The 20,563-nt window shown below is 39.1% G+C and overlaps 1 protein-coding gene across 2 annotated transcripts in view; it reads right to left on the minus strand.

Moving 5' to 3' along the window:
* Positions 1-609: 609 nt before the first annotated feature.
* LOC143281052 (WD repeat-containing protein 26-like) overlaps positions 610-20,563 on the minus strand; it is a 34,348-nt gene continuing 14,394 nt past the window's right edge. For both annotated transcript variants that reach the window (XM_076585960.1, XM_076585961.1), the window contains 4 exons: positions 19,508-19,586; positions 18,106-18,235; positions 15,954-16,130; positions 610-10,692 (listed from right to left, as the gene is read on the minus strand). In XM_076585960.1, coding sequence (XP_076442075.1) covers positions 10,658-10,692; positions 15,954-16,130; positions 18,106-18,235; positions 19,508-19,586 — 421 coding nt within the window. In that variant the 3' untranslated portion in view covers positions 610-10,657. The remainder of the gene's footprint in view (positions 10,693-15,953; positions 16,131-18,105; positions 18,236-19,507; positions 19,587-20,563) is intronic.

Raw genomic sequence — 20,563 nt, forward strand, 5'->3', positions numbered from 1 at the left:
TCCTGTTCTGATTCAAGTGTTTATTGGACATTCACCACCGACTGACAGTCACAACAGCCGAGTGGTTAAAGTGTTGGACCCATTCTGCAGGTCCTGGGTTCAAATCCTGTTGTGATACAAAGTGATTGGAATTTCTCATCAAACCTGCCCAAGAAAATGACGTCCGAATGTAAACCTCCACAGAGTATTATTGTCAGGATCTGCAGTGGCTTTGTGGGTCATCTGCTGATTGACGCTAATTATTCCAGTTTGCAGAGTCTTCATGCTACAAAACCTAGCAAAGGTGCAGACGAGCATTTAAGCTTCATGAAATACCAGTCCATGTGGCACTTTTGTTGGAATAAGGAAACAGAATCTGCTATATGCAAACATGACTTGGCCATTAAATATTGGATCACATACAAGTCAAAGACTCATCAGAATAAACATCCATTTTCACACATGTACACTTTCATTACCATCTGATACAATGAATCAGGCAATGTTCTGAGTCAAAGACTCACCAGAATAAACATCCATTTTCACACATGTACACTTTCATTACCATCTGATACAATGAATCGGGCAATGTTCTGTCCTTTTTTTTTTAAACTTCTGTCCACTCTCATTCCTTTGAAAATAATGAAACAATTTCCATCCATCATGCTTTTTTATTTTATTTTTTTAGCATTATATATTCAAAGGAAACTAAAAATCAAAGGCAAAAACAAAACAAAGAATAATAATAATACATTGCCAAAATACATCATGGTACATACCAAAAACACTTTCTTTGCAAGTCAGTTTTTTCAATGAACCATTCAGAGTTACAGCTGTCCCAATCATGACGTAAGGGGAAGTATACACCAAACACAGGACCCCCCACACAGAACACATAGCCACACACATGAATAGGAGTGCACACATTTACATCACTACACACCACATGTAAATGCAATGGACAAATCTTTCAAAGCATAGTTACATTTCTCTCTTCACAGATCCTCAGAGACTCCAGATCCAAAACAATCCGTCACACCCACTCTGTCAAATAATTATTCTCCTTCAATGTTTGTGTGCTGCTACTCCCACAATCACTCGAATGTTTGACCGTTTTTACCCTGCCATGTATGCAGCACTTTTGAGGGAGGTCACACGCTTCATGTATAACTGTAATTCAGAAAACACAGGCCTGAGATACAGAACAGTATCACTGTTATTCTGTCAAGGTCCTTGGTCATTTCAGTTGATGGAAAGATAGTTCATGTACCGGTATGTGTGTGTCTGTATATGCGAGTGTGGGTGTGTTTATGGTTTTCCTCTACCTTCCCCTCTTTCCCTGACCAAAGTTGAAAAATTACTTAAATCTCACAGCAACCTACCCATGAAACAATCTAGAGTCATGTGAAACCTTGCTTTACAAGCAGCCCAGCACATTCACTGTTGCTGGATGGATGATTTACTGTGAAAAGGGCTCCAGTAACTTTGCTCTTTTTCAAACTTTTTAAATTTATAAGTGATGTTCTTGAATGGCAGTAGACAATAAACTCATTTACTACTTACACTGAAATTAGACAAAACGAAGGAAAAATTAATTAATTTCCACAAGCTGATAACTCGACAATTCCAATCTGCCAAATACTGATAACTGGTAATGTTCAAGCCCATGTCATGTAAATCGAAGAGAAGGATTCCCCATTATTTTCAGTTTCCATTTGTGGGATATCATGGACGAGGGCAACTGATTTTTGTAATACTGAACAGTTTGCGGCTGAAGTCCAGGGACCGCTTAACCAGAACACATCTCTTAATACCCAAAAAAAAAAGGAGTAAAATAGGGGGGTTGGGGGGGGGTGGAATCACCAAAATGCTGAAATCCACATAATTCGGAATATTCACAGAGTGCTCATTATACATAATCACGAAACGTAAGACCAACAACTGGTGCTTGCATTGGCGGGTTATATCTGTAACCTATTTTGTCTTGATCACATGATTTAGTTATAAGTACAGATCCACCTGAAGAGATAAATCTTTTCTTTCCAAATATAAAACCGCTGGGCTACACACACCAAAAAAGATGTTCTGGGGTGGAATGTTTTTCTCCTGTGCCTTTCTAAAAATGACTGTCAAATCTGACTAAGTTATCTTGTGTGTTAGTCATCTGCCCACAACTGCTGAGCTTTTGGGGACATATAGGCAAAAAAAAGTCATGAAGCACAGAACACATTTCTCACTCATCCTGTCTTACAAATAATCAAGCAAGACTTAACTAGAAGGCAAAAAAAGTGACTGTTCTCTTCAGCCACAGGCATATATCACTCAGTGAAACAGAATCACATTTTCATGAAAGACTCCTTTTTATTAAAAAAAAACAAAACACGAAAAACCAAAAAACTCAGATGACAAAAAATGGACATGTCACATCTAAAACACCGCTCTATCATTATCACCTCAAACTAACAGCTCTCTCATTATAATCTCAAATCAACAGACTGCTGTCGCATGTTTTGCTGGTGCATGTTGTCACAATATGCATTCACATCAGTGTCTAATAATTCAAATAAACCTCTCCACTCCTATTGGTCATCGTTGCAGTGCAACCCCAATAACCAGCCAATCATGTGCTGCCATATAAATAGCCAAGCATGTGGTCCTTGCTGGCTGAGGGAGGTCTGGGTGAAAGAGCAGTACACATGAAAGCAGATGACCAACAATGTTATGGTCAGAGCAAGTCTGATCAGCCTTTTCCTGAAATAAATGAAGGTATTATTTTCTTTTTGTTTCCAGAATCCAGGCCAGAAGACTATAATGTGGATAAAAGCATGTGGCCGACCATATGATTAGGTGAGCCCAGATGTCATATTCTTTTCCCTTGCCAGGCGGACAGGCAGACCTTAGCACTTGAGTGGAGAGGTCTATTGGGACAAGGAAGAAAACTAATTATTAAACAAAAGGAAAGCAACATCCAGTGAAACAGTTCTTATACCAAATAATGAAAATCAAACAAAAGGCCAGCTGTTTGGAAGCACAAGAAAGGCATGAAGAGAGAAAATACAGAAAAGACAAACCAGATGCTGATATTTCATCATTCAATTTAGCTGCATACACTGAAGCATACACTGACAGAAATTAACAGAAACACAGAAGATTCAATATCAAATTCATTGTCAATGTGGTATCACTCTTTAATGACAAAGTCTCTCAAAATCACTTGTTTCTATGCTCTGCTTTCCAGAAAGGGAAAAAAAAAGACTGACAAAAAATGCAATGGACATTTAATCAATATCTGGCAAATTCTGTTTTTCCTAACTAACTTGATCTTATGCTCCAGCATATGGCTACCTTGAAAAAATTCTTACAAATGTAAAACACCAATTCTGAAGGCAGTTTACTTAACAAAACATGATGAAAGTATATAACCTTTTAAACTAGACAAACAAGGCTTACAATGAACATTTGGCATTAACATGTAAGTAACAAAGGTGGGAGTGACTGAATTTTACAACACTGAAAAGTTCGCAACCAAAGTGCAAGAGCCAGAAACTGCAGAGTGTGTCTTAATACTGAAACAAATTAAAATTACGGGGAAAAAGCAAACTAAAATGCCTATGAGGAAATCTATATAGTATAGAATTACACCCACTCATGATGCAATCCCAGGATTGCATCTCCCATGTACATTCAATTGTACAATTGGGTTTTACAAAATTGCTTTGGCAGTCACTTAAAACTGGGAAAATAAAATATTTCCAGGGGCGAACATATTCTTAAAAGTAACAATTATCTTACCAAAGAAAAAAAAGGAAAAGGGTTGATCTCACAACAGACTCACAGAAGGTGATCATTTTATTTATTTCCAAATATAACCTTTCATGTAATTTTACATAAACACAGTTTACATGACTACTTCATCATTGTGCTGCTGGTGACAAACTCAGTCGTTTTGAAAAAAAAAGAAAAGAAAAAAAAAAGAATAAATAAATAAGCCAACAGCCTCAACTAAAATGCAAAAGAATCAGAATAGAAACATAAAAAAGGTGGACAAGTCTGATGAAGCTGGGTTTCCAATCGGATGAAAAAAGATGTACTGAATTGCATTCTAACTCTGTTGTGTTGTACTAAAGCATGCGTGTTTCAACACACAAAATAATTTAACACAAAATAGTATTTATGAAGTGCATAAATCTTAAGTGATTTTTGTAATTTTATTTTTATCTTAGCTGAACAGATTTGTATATCATATAGAACAAACAAAAACAAAACAAAAAAAAAACCCACTTTGGCATACATTTTATTATTTGGTGTTTAAAGTGTTTTTGATTAATAAAGTGTTTTTGATTGATTGATTGATTTGATTACTGATTTTACACTCAAACGATACACAAAATCAAGGTTTTCATCTTAAAGTCATGGACTATGCACCAATAACAGAGGTAGCAATTTGTATCTGAAGTTTGTGTTTGTGAGGAAATTTCCAAACTCATCAGGTAAGCTGAAAGTCAAGTATCTACCATTCATTAATAAATACATACATGCACACACAAAGGTAAAAGTTCTATGTCTTCCATTTGAGAGCTGGACACAGAACACAAATAATGCTAGAGAACTCACAACATGTGATCATCATGAACATCAATATGTTATATGTTGGGTTTTTTCTTTTTACATTTATATATGTGATACGATTGCAATTTGAACATAATTAATGTCCACAGATTCCAATGTAAAAAACAGGATCCAACATCAACTACTGCCTGACCAGATCAATCCTAGAAAACATCACACTGGGACACCTGAGAAGTCTGACTTAATTCTAGCACTGGCTACTAACTGATTTAACTGAACAGAAAAAAGACAGTCAATGGAAAATATGGTGCTTGTAGCATACCAATATCCCTCTCCCCAAAATGAGACTAATCACAACAGAAAACCACCAAATACCAAACTTGAAAATGTAGTCACAATATAAAAGCATGTCATAGCTTTTTTCCAATGAAATAATTACCATTTGACATTGTTGTTTATCGTCCAGCCAACTGCACAGGGCCAAGTCACAACTACCCAACTAAATGAAAAGGGTGAGTTTGAATTATACTCTGGTGATATATACTTACCATGTCAAACGGATGCAAACTGTCAGTTTGCTCTGTTTGGCCAAATTTCGTGGCAATACAGTAAAAAGACACTCAGACAAGTCCACCTTGTTCAAGCCAATCAAAACATCGTTAACAGCTACAAGCGATATCTCATTCTGTGGCCAGCATAAGCTGATTAATACCGTTTGACATGAAGAATAAAGATTACACTAGATAAAAACACATAATTAGTACCATATGAAGAATAAAGAGTACACTAGATGAAAACACATAATTAGTACCAGAGCAACACCAAGCCAACACCTTGCTGTGCAGCTTACAGAACTAACAGTTACTGATAATCAAGGGTGGAGGTATCTAGTTCCGAGACTGAAAAGCATGCAGTTGGCAACAACTGATCAGTTTGCTGTCTTGGTTATGACTTCACCCAAATGACATTTCCACTTGTCCAATGACATCTCTCATTACATGTGAAACCCAGAACAAACTGGGCCCTCTAGCACACTGACCTGTTTCAATTCGATTCAGCAATCATGTTCAATCATTGTGCTTCAAGTGAAGTGCTGTATGTGATTCCACATTTTGCATACTGCAAAGTGTGTCCTGCTGTTTAAAGCTGTAAATGATACTCTAAAACTTCCAGATTCCAGATCAATGGTTGGAATTGTTGTTTACATTGCTTGTACTAAAAAGTGGTGTGTCTAAAGCAACTTTAATCACATAATTAATGCATCAAATTTGCATGCAGCTACTGGAATGAAAATGACCATTATCTATTTTGTATTTTCACTTTTATGTTGATCCATTAGTTCATAGTTAAAAACAAATAAGCATCTGGCAGTATATTTCAGGAAACTAGTAATCATTGTTCATTTACAAAATAATTCTAGTTTTCTTTCAATAAATGAAGTGGATATTCTTTTCACAACAGTCTGAAGTGGACTGGTGGCCCAGTGGTTGCACATATGCTTAGAAAGCAAGACAATCTGAGCACATGGGATTGAATCCCACACTTACCCAATTTTTCTCCCCATCCACTATTCTTCAAGTGGTGGTCTGAACACTAGTCATTTGAATGAGACGATTAACCAAGGTGTATAGCATGCACTTACTGCAAAAGAACCCACAGCAACAAGAGAGTTGTCCCTGGCAAAAGTTTGCAGTAATACACACGTGTCTAACTGGATGACACAGGAAACAGTTGAGAGCCTAGCACCAAAAGGCAGCTCTCAGTCTACCCAGGTAGGCAGCCTGTTGTGCAAATGACTGAGTTTGTAAAGCGCTTTGAGCCTGCTTGCTGGCAGAGGATAGGCGCCATTAAGTATCCATATCAATCAACCAGTCTCACATTTGCTGTCATCACAAACAAACAATATGCATCCATTCAACCTCTATGCAAATTCAAGTGCCTGATGATCTTACCTGTTGCATCAGGGCAGATTATAACTTTAACATGTATCAAAAGACCCAAAAGATCAAGTCCAAAAATTCAAAAAATAAAAAAGAAGAAAACACAGGCTTAGCTGTCTCCCTCAAAATATTTTTCTTTCTTCTCTGTTAACGTTTGTCTTGCATACTTATGGTTTGATCAGAATGGCACAATCATCCACTGCATATCAAGAAACGTAAGAAGGTGGTCATCAAATTTTTTTTATACTCTTTTCTATTTCTTCAGCATGTCTAACAAAGTTGAAAAAAAACAGAAGAAAAAAAAAAGAAAAGAAAGAAAATCAGAGGAAACATTCCAGAATGTACAACGCAGAAGCAGTACACAGTACTGTCAGTAATCATTCCATTCACCCAGCGAAACAGCAGAAAAGTGGGAAAGTGATGTGGTGAGTCTCCTTTGTTTATGTAAAGTACATGAGAAAAATACCATCAATGTTGTATATATATTTTTCACAGTAACAGCACAACAGTAGTTATCAAGACAGAGCAAAGCCTCTGTTGTATCTCAAACATGTTCAACCTTTATAGGCCATCCCCATCTATCCTAGCCAATGACAGAAATGGCCATATGAAGAAAAACAACAGAAGAAAACAACAACAGATGAAAGATTTAATGCACTGTAAAGATATGGGGACAAAAGCAATGAATTATCTGTTTCTCTTCAAGCTGCCACAAATTTTGAAAATGCATATTTAATAATAGGAACAGTTTATAATGCTTTTTATTTTTGGTTTGTTTCCAGAAGGGGAAGATATTTTTGATTCAAAGTTCATCCTTCTAAAACCCATTCAGTTAAAATGGATGCAAGAGATGTACATTTTGTCGCAGTCACACAATTCACGCTTCAAAAACATTTCAAGCACACAATACTGCACATTTTGCATGATCAAGGTGGGGGAGGGGTCATTGGTGGTTTAATTTTCATTCAAGAAGTGACAGTGATTCCGGAAATCAATCGAGCAAAAAATCACACAAAGACACACACAGACAGAAGAGGAGCAAGTATGTATTTTTTTAACGTTAGAATACGAAGACTAAATGTAATAATTCAATTAAGAAACTCACAAGAAGTTTACTCATCTTGACAGAAAATGCACCCATACAATATTTTGTCTTTACATGAAAGCATCCTTGCATGTGCAGTTGTGGCATGTTTTCTATTTGCTCATGAATGCCTCTGCATCTGTTTGATAAAATGCAATAAAAATATTGAACTGATCCACAAAATTGCAAATGACAGCAGAAAGCATACAGGTTTGATTTCAAAGCACAGTATTGCACTATGTGCAAAGAATGGTGTCAAATTTGACCTGCTACCAAAAGAGATTAGTTATGTTCAGATAAGACATTGTGAATACTGTACATTGTGTCACCTGTCTGGTGAACAGAAACTACAACAATGTGTTACAAGATTTGCAGCTGTTACCAATTCAAAAGTAATCATTTGAAGACAATCAAAAATATCAACATGTTTTAATCTGTAGTCAAGAATGACACCAAAGTCATGGTACAGATTACTGTTATTGACGTTTGAAGCTCAGCTGACCACACAAGGCCATACCATGGTACAGATATTGATTTCGAACTATTCTCATAGCCTCACACCATATTTACAACAGTATGTGTATTTCCTGTGTCATCCCTGAATATAACTTCACTGTAAAATTATTCTTATAAAGAGAGAAAATACCTGAATTTTTTTTCCTTATAATAAATACCAGAAATAAGCAGACCATCAACTGAACATGTAAACATACTCGTCTTGCGTAGTCAAAACAAACAAGATCAACATCACTCCACTCAAAAGTAAATGAACAAATGAATAAAAGTCCTTCCATCAAAAGCTCAGAACAAGGAGGCAGGCGATCACCACCACAAACAAAATCATTCAACTTCACTGGTCAACACACAACACATATAAAGGTCAAATGACACATGTCAACGTTGGATCAGGCCAGAATAGGGTGTTTATGTTTTAATTCTGTCACAAAAAACCTCCAGTGGGTCAACATCAAGGAGTGATTGTTCCTGAACAGCTAAGTGGGAAAAAATATACATTTCCTGAATTTATACATTAGAACATGAACTGTTGAGGCATGATGCACTTCTACCAAAAATAAGTGTGCAATTTGCGATACAAAAAGAAAGAAAAAAAGATCAGTTTCTTACACACCACTCATGGTTCTGACTTCATCAACAGACAATTCAACTTGTCCACTGAAATCTCTGAAGCACTGACAAAGCAGGCTAGGTACCTTTGAATGCTAGAACTGGCGTCATATTTCATTTTCATTCTGCAGTATGTTGAATCTTTATGCTTCATGTGTAGTGCTATACAGTAATTCAAAATGCTGGTGTATTGTACAGTATAGTATGTCCTGGTGTTTAATTTAAAGCAGTTAACGAGACTCCCCCAATTAAATATGTAGATCAAGTATACAGTCTTCCACTCACTGCTTTGAGCTGTCATATTTATTCACTTGAGAGTGCACAGATTTCAGTCATGTGCAAAGCAGTGCAATGAATCTGCATGCAGATGGGATGACAATAACTGTTGTCGAATTCATACACATTCTTCTAAAGCATACTATGATAAGACTTGACCAAACTCTATGACTCCAGCACTGAACATAGGAAACTTGTGATCCAGCTAATACCAAGCATGATAAAAATTAATGTCACACAGAACAACCAGTTTCACAAGTGGGACACACATCATATGCCCATAATGCTGTTCTGCAATCTTATTTCTGTTTTCAGAAATATAGCGCTTGTAAAAAAAAAATAAATAATAATAATAATAGAAAAAGAGGGTGGTGTGGTGGGGATGGGGGTGGAAAGACTGTGATTGACAATATCCCACTATGATATTCAACATCACAATGTGGTTCATTTCCTCAGTAAACCGCATGACCAATAGCCAAGCTTAAACAATACATTGTGACTGTGGTTCTTTGGTTTTCCAGGTTGGATACACCCACACTGACATCACTTACTCCCTTCCCTCACCTTTTTTATGCTGATCCACACTACACCATAATGTATCTAAAAGACATCACATACTGGCTCAGTGATTGTATTTCATTTGAACAATAAAACAAATGCCATTGCAGGTAAGAAAAAACAACTGAAAAGTCCACTTCAGCAATGCATTTATTGCTATTATGAACACTACCCTGTTAGAAATGTATAGGTCTTCCCAGCTGTGTAATACTGAACACATGCTTTGACAAGCAGCAGCAGAGGGAGGTAGAGGGAATACAGATACACTGACAAAATGATTTTGTGTGTGTGTGTGTGTGTGTGTGTACGCGTGTGTGACTGTGATTGTGTGTGTGTGCACACATGTGTGTAGGTGTGTACTTATGCACGTGCATGCATACTCTGTTCTTTCACACAGTAAAATTTAAACAAGCCAAACACCTCAGAAGTTTAACCTGATAAGAAAAAAATATACATATATATAACAACGGAAAAAAATGAAGTAAGATGATCCAAAAGCCTGTCAGGACATGAACGTGCACACCAACCAAGCCAAGACTGGATGACCAAAATATTATATCCAATCAAGACACAAAGTATGCTTGACCCACCACTACAGTCATCATAAATTCAGCATCACCCCTCACCTTCAAATGCTGTTGTTCCATGAGGGAAAGAAACATCTCATAACTCATCTCCTTTCATTACTTACATCCAACAGATTCTTGCATAGAGTTTCTCTATAATTTTTTTTTTCCAGTGTCAAGAGCTGCAAGCTGTGTACATAACCCAGCATTCCACATAATCTTACACACATCCACACGCGCATACACACAGATTTCTAGCCACAAACACTTAAAAGAGTCAAAAACTCTCGAGTCAAAAAAACCAAAAACAAACGTTCTCCTTGGTAAGCTGCTTGGACAAAGTCTCTCCAGTCAGCAACACACCGAAGGCAGATGCATTCTCCGTTCGAGATCTCTTTCAGAATCAGCCAGACCTAACATTCCAGCCAGGTGTGCTGGATGCAGGAGCCTTGGCAATGTGTGTGAGTGTAGGGCATCATGGTAAAGTGTTGAGTGAGCTGCGAGGATGGCATCGGTGATCACATGCCGGTGGGGCTGTGGCCCCAACAGCACAGCCACTGTCATACCGGTATGCTGCTGCCCAGCTCACCGTCCTCTGAAACAGTGCACAGAGAGGTCCCTTACTTCACCTGACCATCATTACACAAGTCCTGTTCTTACTGCTCATCACTCACTACAAGTCTCTAATTAAAACTACAGTTTATGTACATAAAAGAGGAAAAACAGCTTTTTGCAAGTTTTGACAGTTAACCAAGTTATGTAACTAAAGATAGATGTACTTTACAAGTGTTAACGTTAAACAAGCGACGGAACTGAAGACAGATGTACTTTTCAAGTGTTAATGTTAACCAAACGATGGAAGTGAAGATAGATGTACTTTTCAAGTGTTAATGTAGATAGATGTACTTTTCAAGTGTTAACGTTAATGTTAACCCCTCCAGCACCCCACCCCAACCCCTCTCCATCACCCCCACCCCCAACCAACCCCCTTCCAGCACCCCCACCCCCAATCAACCCCTCTCCAGCATCACCCCCACCCCCAATCAACACCCTCCAGAACCCCCACCCCCAACAAACCCTTCAGCACCCCCACCCCCAATCAACCCCCTTCCAGCATCACCCCCACCCCCAATCAACCCCTCTCCAGCATCACCCCCACCCCCAATCAACACCCTCCAGAACCCCCACCCCCAACAAACCCCCCTTCAGCACCCCCACCCCCAACAAACCCCCCTCCAGCATCCCCACCCCCAACCAACCCCCCTCCAGCACCCCCACCCCCAACCAACCCCCCTCCAGCATCACCCCCAACCAACCCCCCTCCAGCACCCCCACCCCCAACCAACCCCCCTCCAGCACCCCCACCCCCAACCAACCCCCCCTCCAGCACCCCCACCCCCAACCAACCCCCCTCCAGCATCACCCCCACCCCCAACCAACCCCCCTCCAGCACCCCCACCCCCAACCAACCCCCATCCAGCACCCCCACCCCCAACCAACCCCCATCCAGCACCCCCACCCCCAACCAACCCCCCTCCAGCACCCCCACTCCCAACCAACCCCCCTCCAGCATCACCCCCACCCCCAATCAACCCCCCAAAATGCCCCTACCTGTCCTCTTCACCACCAAAACTGTTCTGTAATCGCAACATTAATATTTAATGTTCCAAAACAACAACAGCAACAAGTTCTGAGGAACACAATATCACCCAAAACTGAGGGAAACTCTGAACGCAGCTTTCTTTCCAATGGGCAGGTTTTCCCGTAGAACATCTCAAAAAGCCGAAACAGTGCAAAAACAGTCCAAAGAGGGTGCAACGGGAAAAAAACTGACCAACAACTGTCTGAGATCAATGAAGAGATTGGGAATCAAGCCAAGCAAACACACACACACTTAAGCACAAAACAGACTCACAAAAACAATACTGAAAGGACAAACAAAGAAACAATTCATACTCTGACCGGTATAACAATAAACAAGAGAGGCAAGGCCTTCAAGACTCACTTGTGATACACTTTAAAAAAAAATTTTTAAATAAAAAAAAATCCAAGCTTTTTACGTACTGAGTATAATTTCAAAATGTAATGTTTAAGATAAGATCAGTTTAAAGCAAATTCAGTCCCCTAGCATTAATTACAGAGTAATTTCCCTTTTTTTACTATATGCACCAAAAAGTTTGCAAAATAAATAAAACTTCCATGCTTAGCAAAAGAAGTTCCTGTTTGAACAAATAATGATAATAATGACTGCTCTTGTTGCTGGGTCAGAATATGAGATCAAAGTGCCAAGTTTAGAGAATACAAAAAATATAACAGTAAATGCAGTTTGCATATAATTAGGCTTCATTTTTTTTTTTTTTTTGTGCCCATCCCAGAGGTGCAATATTGTTTTAAACAAGATGACTGGAAAGAACTGAATTTTTCCTATTTTTATGCCTAATTTGGTGTCAACTGACAAAGTATTTGCAGAGAAAATGTCAATGTTAAAGTTTACCACGGATACACACACACACACACACACAGACAATCGAACACCAGGTTAAAACATAGACTAACTTTGTTTACACAAGTGAGTCAAAAACAAACATCCTAAGATAAAAAGGAGTTCACCAATATATCAAGCTTATAATCAACACAATGACAGTTCAATAAAAATGCAATAAATAACATGTTAAAAGTGTAAGTAAAACAACTGACACATTCTGATAAAAATTCAATAACAAAGATATTCAAAGTGTGATTAAAACAACTCCTAACTGAAACATGATAACAAGTGCTGACTTTGCAAGGGTAATAGAACTGACACTTACAACCGTTGATTGACACTTTTCATTTCAAACGTCTTACATTTCCACCTAAATGGAACAAGACAAAAGGATACAAATTTCCTCTTTACGAAACTTACATTATTGTTTATTACAATCTTACACAGTACAAACATCAAATCTGATTACTCCTTTAAAAGAACACAGCAAGGATACACAAGAACATAAAAGCGTGAGAAGTACAAACGAAAACACATAGCAATGAAATCAATTGGGGAAAACTCACTGCAAGAAAATTAAAACCAAACATATGACTATTACGCTACAAAATGAAGCCATGTCCTCCATACTTACACTACCAAAAACAACCCTCCACATACACTTTTGAACACTTTTCTGCATGACCCATATCAAGCAAAGTCTTTACTCACTCCAATTTTCACCGTATGGAAACAAAACATTATAGCATATTTCATTCCAACTGAACAGCTGCCTTTTTGCAATCTTGACTGAACACAAAGAGCTGACAAGCACACTGACCCGCTGCTACTGATGTCAAACAGTGACACAACACAACTGCAAAGGAAAAAGGGAATGACCTCAGTCATTCTATTGTCTATCACATTTTTACAGCTTTTTTTTTCTTGCTGCAATAGCCACAAAATTATAATAGAGTGCTAATAAGGCATTTACAATTATAAATTATGGAATGTACTGATTACATATAAACACCACCGAGGATACAATCAAGAAGACCCCCCTCCTCCCCCCCACCATCTTCCTCCAAAAGTGAAATATTACACACACACACATATACAAATCAAAACTGCAGAAAGAAGCCAGAGATGGGAATCCTCTAAACTAGTAGAACTCAGAAGACAAGGTGGAATCAACAGTGTAAACATGGCACAGTACCAATGGAACCAGCCCCGAGTACAATGGGAAGGAAATGCGATACATACAGCTAATATAATTTTATACACCGGGCAGATGCAGTCTCAGCAGAAGGAAGGTCATAAAGCAGAGAACGAAATCAACCCCTCGTCTATACTGTCAATCTACAGTGAACATCATAAAACACACAGTACCATGACTATAGTGATGTATGCTGTTCCTGATGTATGCTGTTTACTACTGTTCCTGAAAAATTCAACCTTTTTTCTGCTTCACTCAACATAGCAGAAAAGTTGTCTGATTTGTTTTGTATTTGTATTTCTCTTTTTATCACAACAGATTTCTCTATGTGAAATTCGGGCTGCTCTCACCGGAGAGAGCGCGTCACTACACTGACAGCACCACCCTTTTTTTTGGTTGTATTTTTCCTGCATGCAGTTATATTTGTTTTTCCTATCGAAGTGGATTTTTCCACAGAATTTTGCCAGGAACAACCCTTTTGTTGCCGTGGGTTCAATTACGCACATTAAGTGCATGCTGCACACAGGACCTCTGTTTATCGTCTCATCCGAATGATAAGCAAAACCCTAATTTACTCCCTTTATCTTCCTAGAGCTTGGTCTCTGACTGAGGCTAGGAGCTACAGAAGCATCCATATCCATGGTGGTAAAATTGTGTGTGACAAGTGAGAAGGAGAGATGCTCTGTGATCTGTTCTCTCGCTCTCCCTGAGTATGTGCGTGCGTGCATGCGTGTGTGGTGCATGTGTGTGCATGTGTGTGTGTGCGTGCTTGCATCACTACTAAGAAAAGAAAGCAATGGGGAGGTAACCTACTACGGGAGGTTATCGGCCGTAGCTACTTTCGTTTTCTCCGCATAGGCAGATAGTAGTTTGCACAGGACAGGAATCAGACCCCTGCCAGAGTCTGCAGTAGTGGGTCACGGTTAAGTATGTGTAATTAAATATAGATATCTCTCTCTCTTAAAAAAAAAAGAAAACTAAAAACAATCAGCAGGGTAGCAAAGGGTTACAAAAACTTGTATCACTCCAAGGAAAAGAAAGCATGGTGCAGCATTTCCAAACATGACAGTCAGCACACGCAATAGAACAGAACACGCATGCAACACCAAATGGTACAAACATGATACATAATAAGTGCTGGAGAAAAAAGTCAAAACAAAACGCAATCAACAGGTGCACTACAGGGTTGCAAAATTGCAACGCTCCTAACTAAGAAAGGAACTCTTACTTTTCCACAATTCCTTTCATAATAACACTGAATCTGTAAGACTGAATTTATCTCAAATTTGATGGTATGTTTTCGTTTTTTCTTCATCTAATAGTGGTATAAATGGCTGCACCAACATTTTTTGGAAAAAAGAATTACTACCACTGTCCAATCTTTTGATGCTAAAATAAACCACAGCAAAACACTGTCAAATAACAGGTGATGAGATGGCTGAATCGGTGTCAAATAGAGCAAAAGCTGCACACTAAGCAGGTTAATGTTCTCAAATTCTTTAAGTGGGAATTACTGTGTTCTCTAGTTTGGGGGCTGGGCTGACACACAGAGGGCAAAACAGCTGTAGATCTAATTTGTACTGAATGCTTTGTAAACATGGTGAGAGCCATTATCTAGAGAACACTATATTTTCTTTTCATCACTGACTGACTGGTGTGTGCATGTGCACATGCTCTTTTTTCTTCTGTGTGTGTGTGTGTGTGTTTTCCAAGTTACAGAAAAAAACGCATCAGGCTCAACAATGACCTTAACCACTCAACACAGACATCCAACATCACCCATGGTTAACGTGCAAAGAACATCAACTAGCAAATCTTTGCACCCCACCCCCCACCCCCGCGCCCCTTAACCCCTCCCCCTTCCCACACACACACAGAACAGAGGTGGACAACACATAAACATCACAGCACACTGCAGTCTGATTCCCGCACCCCTTAACCCCTCCCCCTTCCCACACACACACAGAACAGAGGTGGACAACACATAAACATCACAGCACACTGCAGTCTGACTCCACAGGATTGGCAGCCTCATTCTGTTCTGGGCTTGCATCCTCACCCAAATCACAAATGCCATCTCCACCACCACCTCCTCATCATCCCACTGCAGAGACGGGGGGCTCGGGGCCCAAGCACATTTTATCATACACGAGCATGATTTCTCCATCTCCCTCACCTGACAGCCTCACTTTGGACTTGGGACCCCATATCCGCACGGAGCCATCGTCAGAGGCCGACGCCAGCATGCTCGGCATACTGGGATTCCAGTGGACACAGTTGACAATGCTCGTGTGGCCCTTGAGCTTCAACACTGGCTTGTCATGGCTCTTATGGTAGATGTACACACTTGGCTCTGAAACATGCCCAAAAGACTTGAAATATGTGTGTCACAAACGCAAAATTATTATTATAATTTTTTTTTTAATTCTTTAATATGATAAACAAAATACCGGTACATCTGTTGACAGCTAATAGTAACTTTAATCAAAAAGAAAAAAAAATTTAAATACCACTATCTTCAATCCCAAAACGAATTCTGAAGCAAAACAAAGGTCAGTCAACTTCTGAGTGCTGTGAATGTGGCCTGCTTGATATGCTGCTCACTGACTTTTTTTTTTTTCTCAAGGCCTGACAAAGCGCGTTGGGCTACGCTGCTGGTCAGGCATCTGCTTGGCAGATGTGGTGTAGCGTATATGGATTTGTCCGAACACAGTGACGCCTCCTTGAGCTACTGAAACTGAAACTGACCCATCAGAAGATCAGTTCAGTGTCTGGACTTTTTTCCTTCTTTTTCTTCCTCCAGCAACGCTTGTCCCACAAAACGAAAAATGCTTGTCCCAGTCATAACCACCAATCTCTGTACATAATTAAAACTGCAGTAACCAGTCTGGAATCCTTGGTTATCCACAAGAGTGACCCACCAAGGAACAAAAAAAAACCTCATTATTAAGCTGGAAAATCAGTTTTGCTTATTCATTCATCTTTCTTGTTTATAGCTCAGCAGACCACACAAAACTGCTTTAGAAGATAAATGACCTGCAGTCAAAATACACAAAGTTAGATTGTAACATATCACAAAGTCCAAACAAATACACTATTCTACTATCTTAGCCATCATATTTCACTGAATACAAGATGTTCAGACAGAGTGGCATAGACCTATAATTCTGCTATATCATTAATTTACTAAATTATCAAGTGAGAGATACACACAAACAGTAAGCTTAAAGTCATCTCCCAGCCCCCTCCCATTCATAAAAATGGATGAAAAACCTGAGGCCACGTTCCCATATTGGAAAAAAACACCATCAGTCACATGGTGGGAGTGACAGGAATTTTTCCATTAAAGTTACTTTTAACATTACAAACTCACCACCATGACCCTACTGGTGCAGACTCCAGAAGGGGACCGATCCCTGTTCAAGCAACTACCCCGCTCATGCAGAGAAATCAAAAGTAGCTGCTGTAGCTAGTGACCTCCCTAATATCTCCCCTTCTGTATACCTATGCAACTCCCTCTTTCCTGGCAGCCATCATCCATTTCTGTAAACCGTGCATCCAAAGGCTGAGTTTTGGGGTTTTTTTTCCAATTTCCTAGCTTCTCCCGATTAATCATTTCTCTATAGTTGCAAGTTGTCATGTTTTCCAACAGGACTCAGGGTTATCTTGCTAGACTGGATGATGGGGCCAAGGTTAAGCCCAGTTTGCACTTGATCAATGGACACTCAGGCCCCACCACCACCTCTTTCTCTTCTCTGCCATCTGTACTGTACTCTCCTAAAATACAACTAGAACATTTTAAAGACTGAGAATATTCCAAGAAATGTTAAACATATACATATAGATATATATAAACATACACACATACACACTCACACGCAATTGGAAGCCATTCATTCTTTAACTTGTTTTTGACATATGTTTTTAACTTTCCTGCTTCCATTTCACTCATAATGAAATGCATTTCGGAGACACATGAAACTGAAAGACTTCGGTTTTGAACAAGATGGCGAACTGAAATGTGATTCTTAATAGAGAAAAAAAACTGAACCAATAGGAAAAACATTTCATCAACCAAATGACCATGTGAAAATCTGTACCAAATGAAGTATTCCTACAGGAAAAAATATTTCATCACCCAAATGACCATGTGGAAATCTGTACCAAACGAAGTATTCCTACAGGAAAAAATATTTCATCACCCAAATGACCATGTGGAAATCTGTACCAAACGTATTCCTATAGGAAGAAATATTTCATCACCCAAATGACCATGTGGAAATATGTACCTAACGAAGTATTCCTATCCATGGAGTCATCATGCTCACCTTCGCTACCAGCAGCCACAAAGTCCTCATTGGCTCCACCAAAACTGGAGTGGGTCACAAAGTAGCCGTGCGTCATTCCCTGAAACTTGCGTAGTAGTGCCCCCTTCTTCAGGTCCCATAGGTGAACTCCCTGTGCACAGCGGTTACATTGTGTTTCATGCTCAAAGGAAGATATCATCATACAGGAAGCAAAGCTTGCAGTTTCTTCCACAGCCTACCATTCCACTGATGAAAAGACAAGTCTAAAATGTCTCATGACATTTACAGTATTTTGTGAACTGCATGAAAAGACAAGTCTAAAATGTCTCATGACATTTACAGTATTTTGTGAACTGCATGAAAAGACAAGTCTAAAATGTCTCATGACATTTACAGTATTTTGTGAACTACAAGGTGCTTCAGATTATGAGGTGCATCCTCCCTCGCCCTCCTCCCAACCCCCCTCAACTCTTTTTTGTAAATCAATTTGTGATTTCAACAATATTTAAGATGCAGCTATCATAAGGTGCAAACCAGAATGATAAACAATATGTCAAGCATTGATGGGTTGGTCACTGTCACTGTCCAATGGAGAAAGAATACAAAATACTGTCCGATGGAGAAAGTATACAAAATACTGTCCGATGGAGAAAGTATACAAAATACTGTCCAATGGAGAAAAAACACAGACTATGAAACTATGTACACACTCCATCAGCCCTCTGCGTGTGTTTCCTTTCCTCCCTCCCCTCTTCACCCACTCTCCTGCACTGATCCCACACAACGCCATGACAACAAGAGATAAAAATCCAAAAGGAAAACTTTATGTCTACAAAATGTACAAAAAATATTCTTCACCAGATGCATGACAATGTTATAAAAGTATGTCTTGGCAAAAAAGAAAAAAAAGAAAAAAAGCACTTCAACAAAAGTGGTACTCATGAAAAAAAAAAACTACACTCAGTCATGAGCACATCAAATGCATACAGGAGCACATGCTCACATCTAGATCCAACTATATAAACCCAGACACATCAAAACAGACAGTGCTATATCACTATGAAATGGTACACATCTACTACAATCTCCACCACCCAACCAATCCCACAAAGTTCAAATTCAGGGGTCAGATGTCAGTGATCAAGTGGTCAAAACCCAGGAAATGACTTTGCCTCTGTTCCCAAACCAAACCATGCTTCACAAAAGAAATGGAAAAAAACAGGTAAAGGTGTATTTTCATTGTGGTTTTTTACCCTTCAGTATCTTAAATCTAAATGCCAAAATTGACATTCAAAAAGCTGAAGCTCCAGTACTAACAGGAAAGTTAGCTCACAAACATCTCTGGTTATAGCAACAACTTGAAAACGACTGAGTCAAAGTAGTCAATTCCACACAATCACTCCACTATGTATCATGTTCATACCTGGCTGGCTACATTCAACAATGCTAATGTCTCAGTTTGGTCGATGGTGAAAGACATAACAGGGTGCTCTTCTTGTACTCTGGACAACAAACAACCAGAAGCATGGCTGAGGTCAGCAAAGATCATGCTTGACTGCAAATCAACAAACACAGGTTCAGCACATCACAGATGTAGATATAAGAACAACTTTCCTTCCACCCTCTCTATTCCCCCTCCCCCCCACCTCCATCCCCCCTTTCATATTAGATCCCACTTCCGGTGTAAAAGGTGCTTTCTTTCTTTCTGAAACCTCTTGAAAGCCAGGCATCATTTTGGCTAGTACTTCCAATTTGCCAGGCGGTTTCTGAGTTGTGGAGGGTAATACACGAATAATTAACAAAAAAATTTAGCATGCAAACTACTGCAAGAGAAAAAACATAATCCATACCTCTGTGAAAGGAAGACTATCAATTTCTGATTGTTTAAACTTTGTTGTTTTGACATGAACGGAAGCCTGTGATTGAGAGCATCATTTCTAAAATATGTGGCAGTGGGGAGTGTTTTTCACACAGAAATTTGGTGGTGAAAGAGTTGAAGCACTGGACTTTCAGTCTGAGGGTCATGGGTTCAATCCTGGAATCAGCATCTATGTGGTGCATTGTGGGTGCAGATTTTTTCCAGTCTCCCTGGTAAACATAACTGCAAATCTGCTAGTGCCTGAAAACCCCTTGTATCTATACTAATTCAAATGGACAATGTAATCCATGTCCGTGTTTAGTGGGTTATGTAAACACAAATGTATCCTGCATGCACACCTCTAAAAATGGAGTATGGCTGCCCACAAGTGAAAGTGTAACATCATCTATTCATAAAACAATGTGATAAAACCAACTATTTTCATATGCATTTTATTCTATGGAACTCCAGCTGCTGTCTTTGAAGGGTTAAAAATGAAAGACCAGTCACTGCTCTCACACCCATTCCCCCCTTCCCCCCACACACATACATAAATGTACACACACACATGCACACATACATACACATACACACACAATATAGAAAATATATGGGAGAGAG

Source organism: Babylonia areolata, chromosome 4 (genome assembly GCF_041734735.1).
Source record: "Babylonia areolata isolate BAREFJ2019XMU chromosome 4, ASM4173473v1, whole genome shotgun sequence".
In the NCBI taxonomy this organism is placed as follows: domain Eukaryota; kingdom Metazoa; phylum Mollusca; class Gastropoda; order Neogastropoda; family Buccinidae; genus Babylonia; species Babylonia areolata.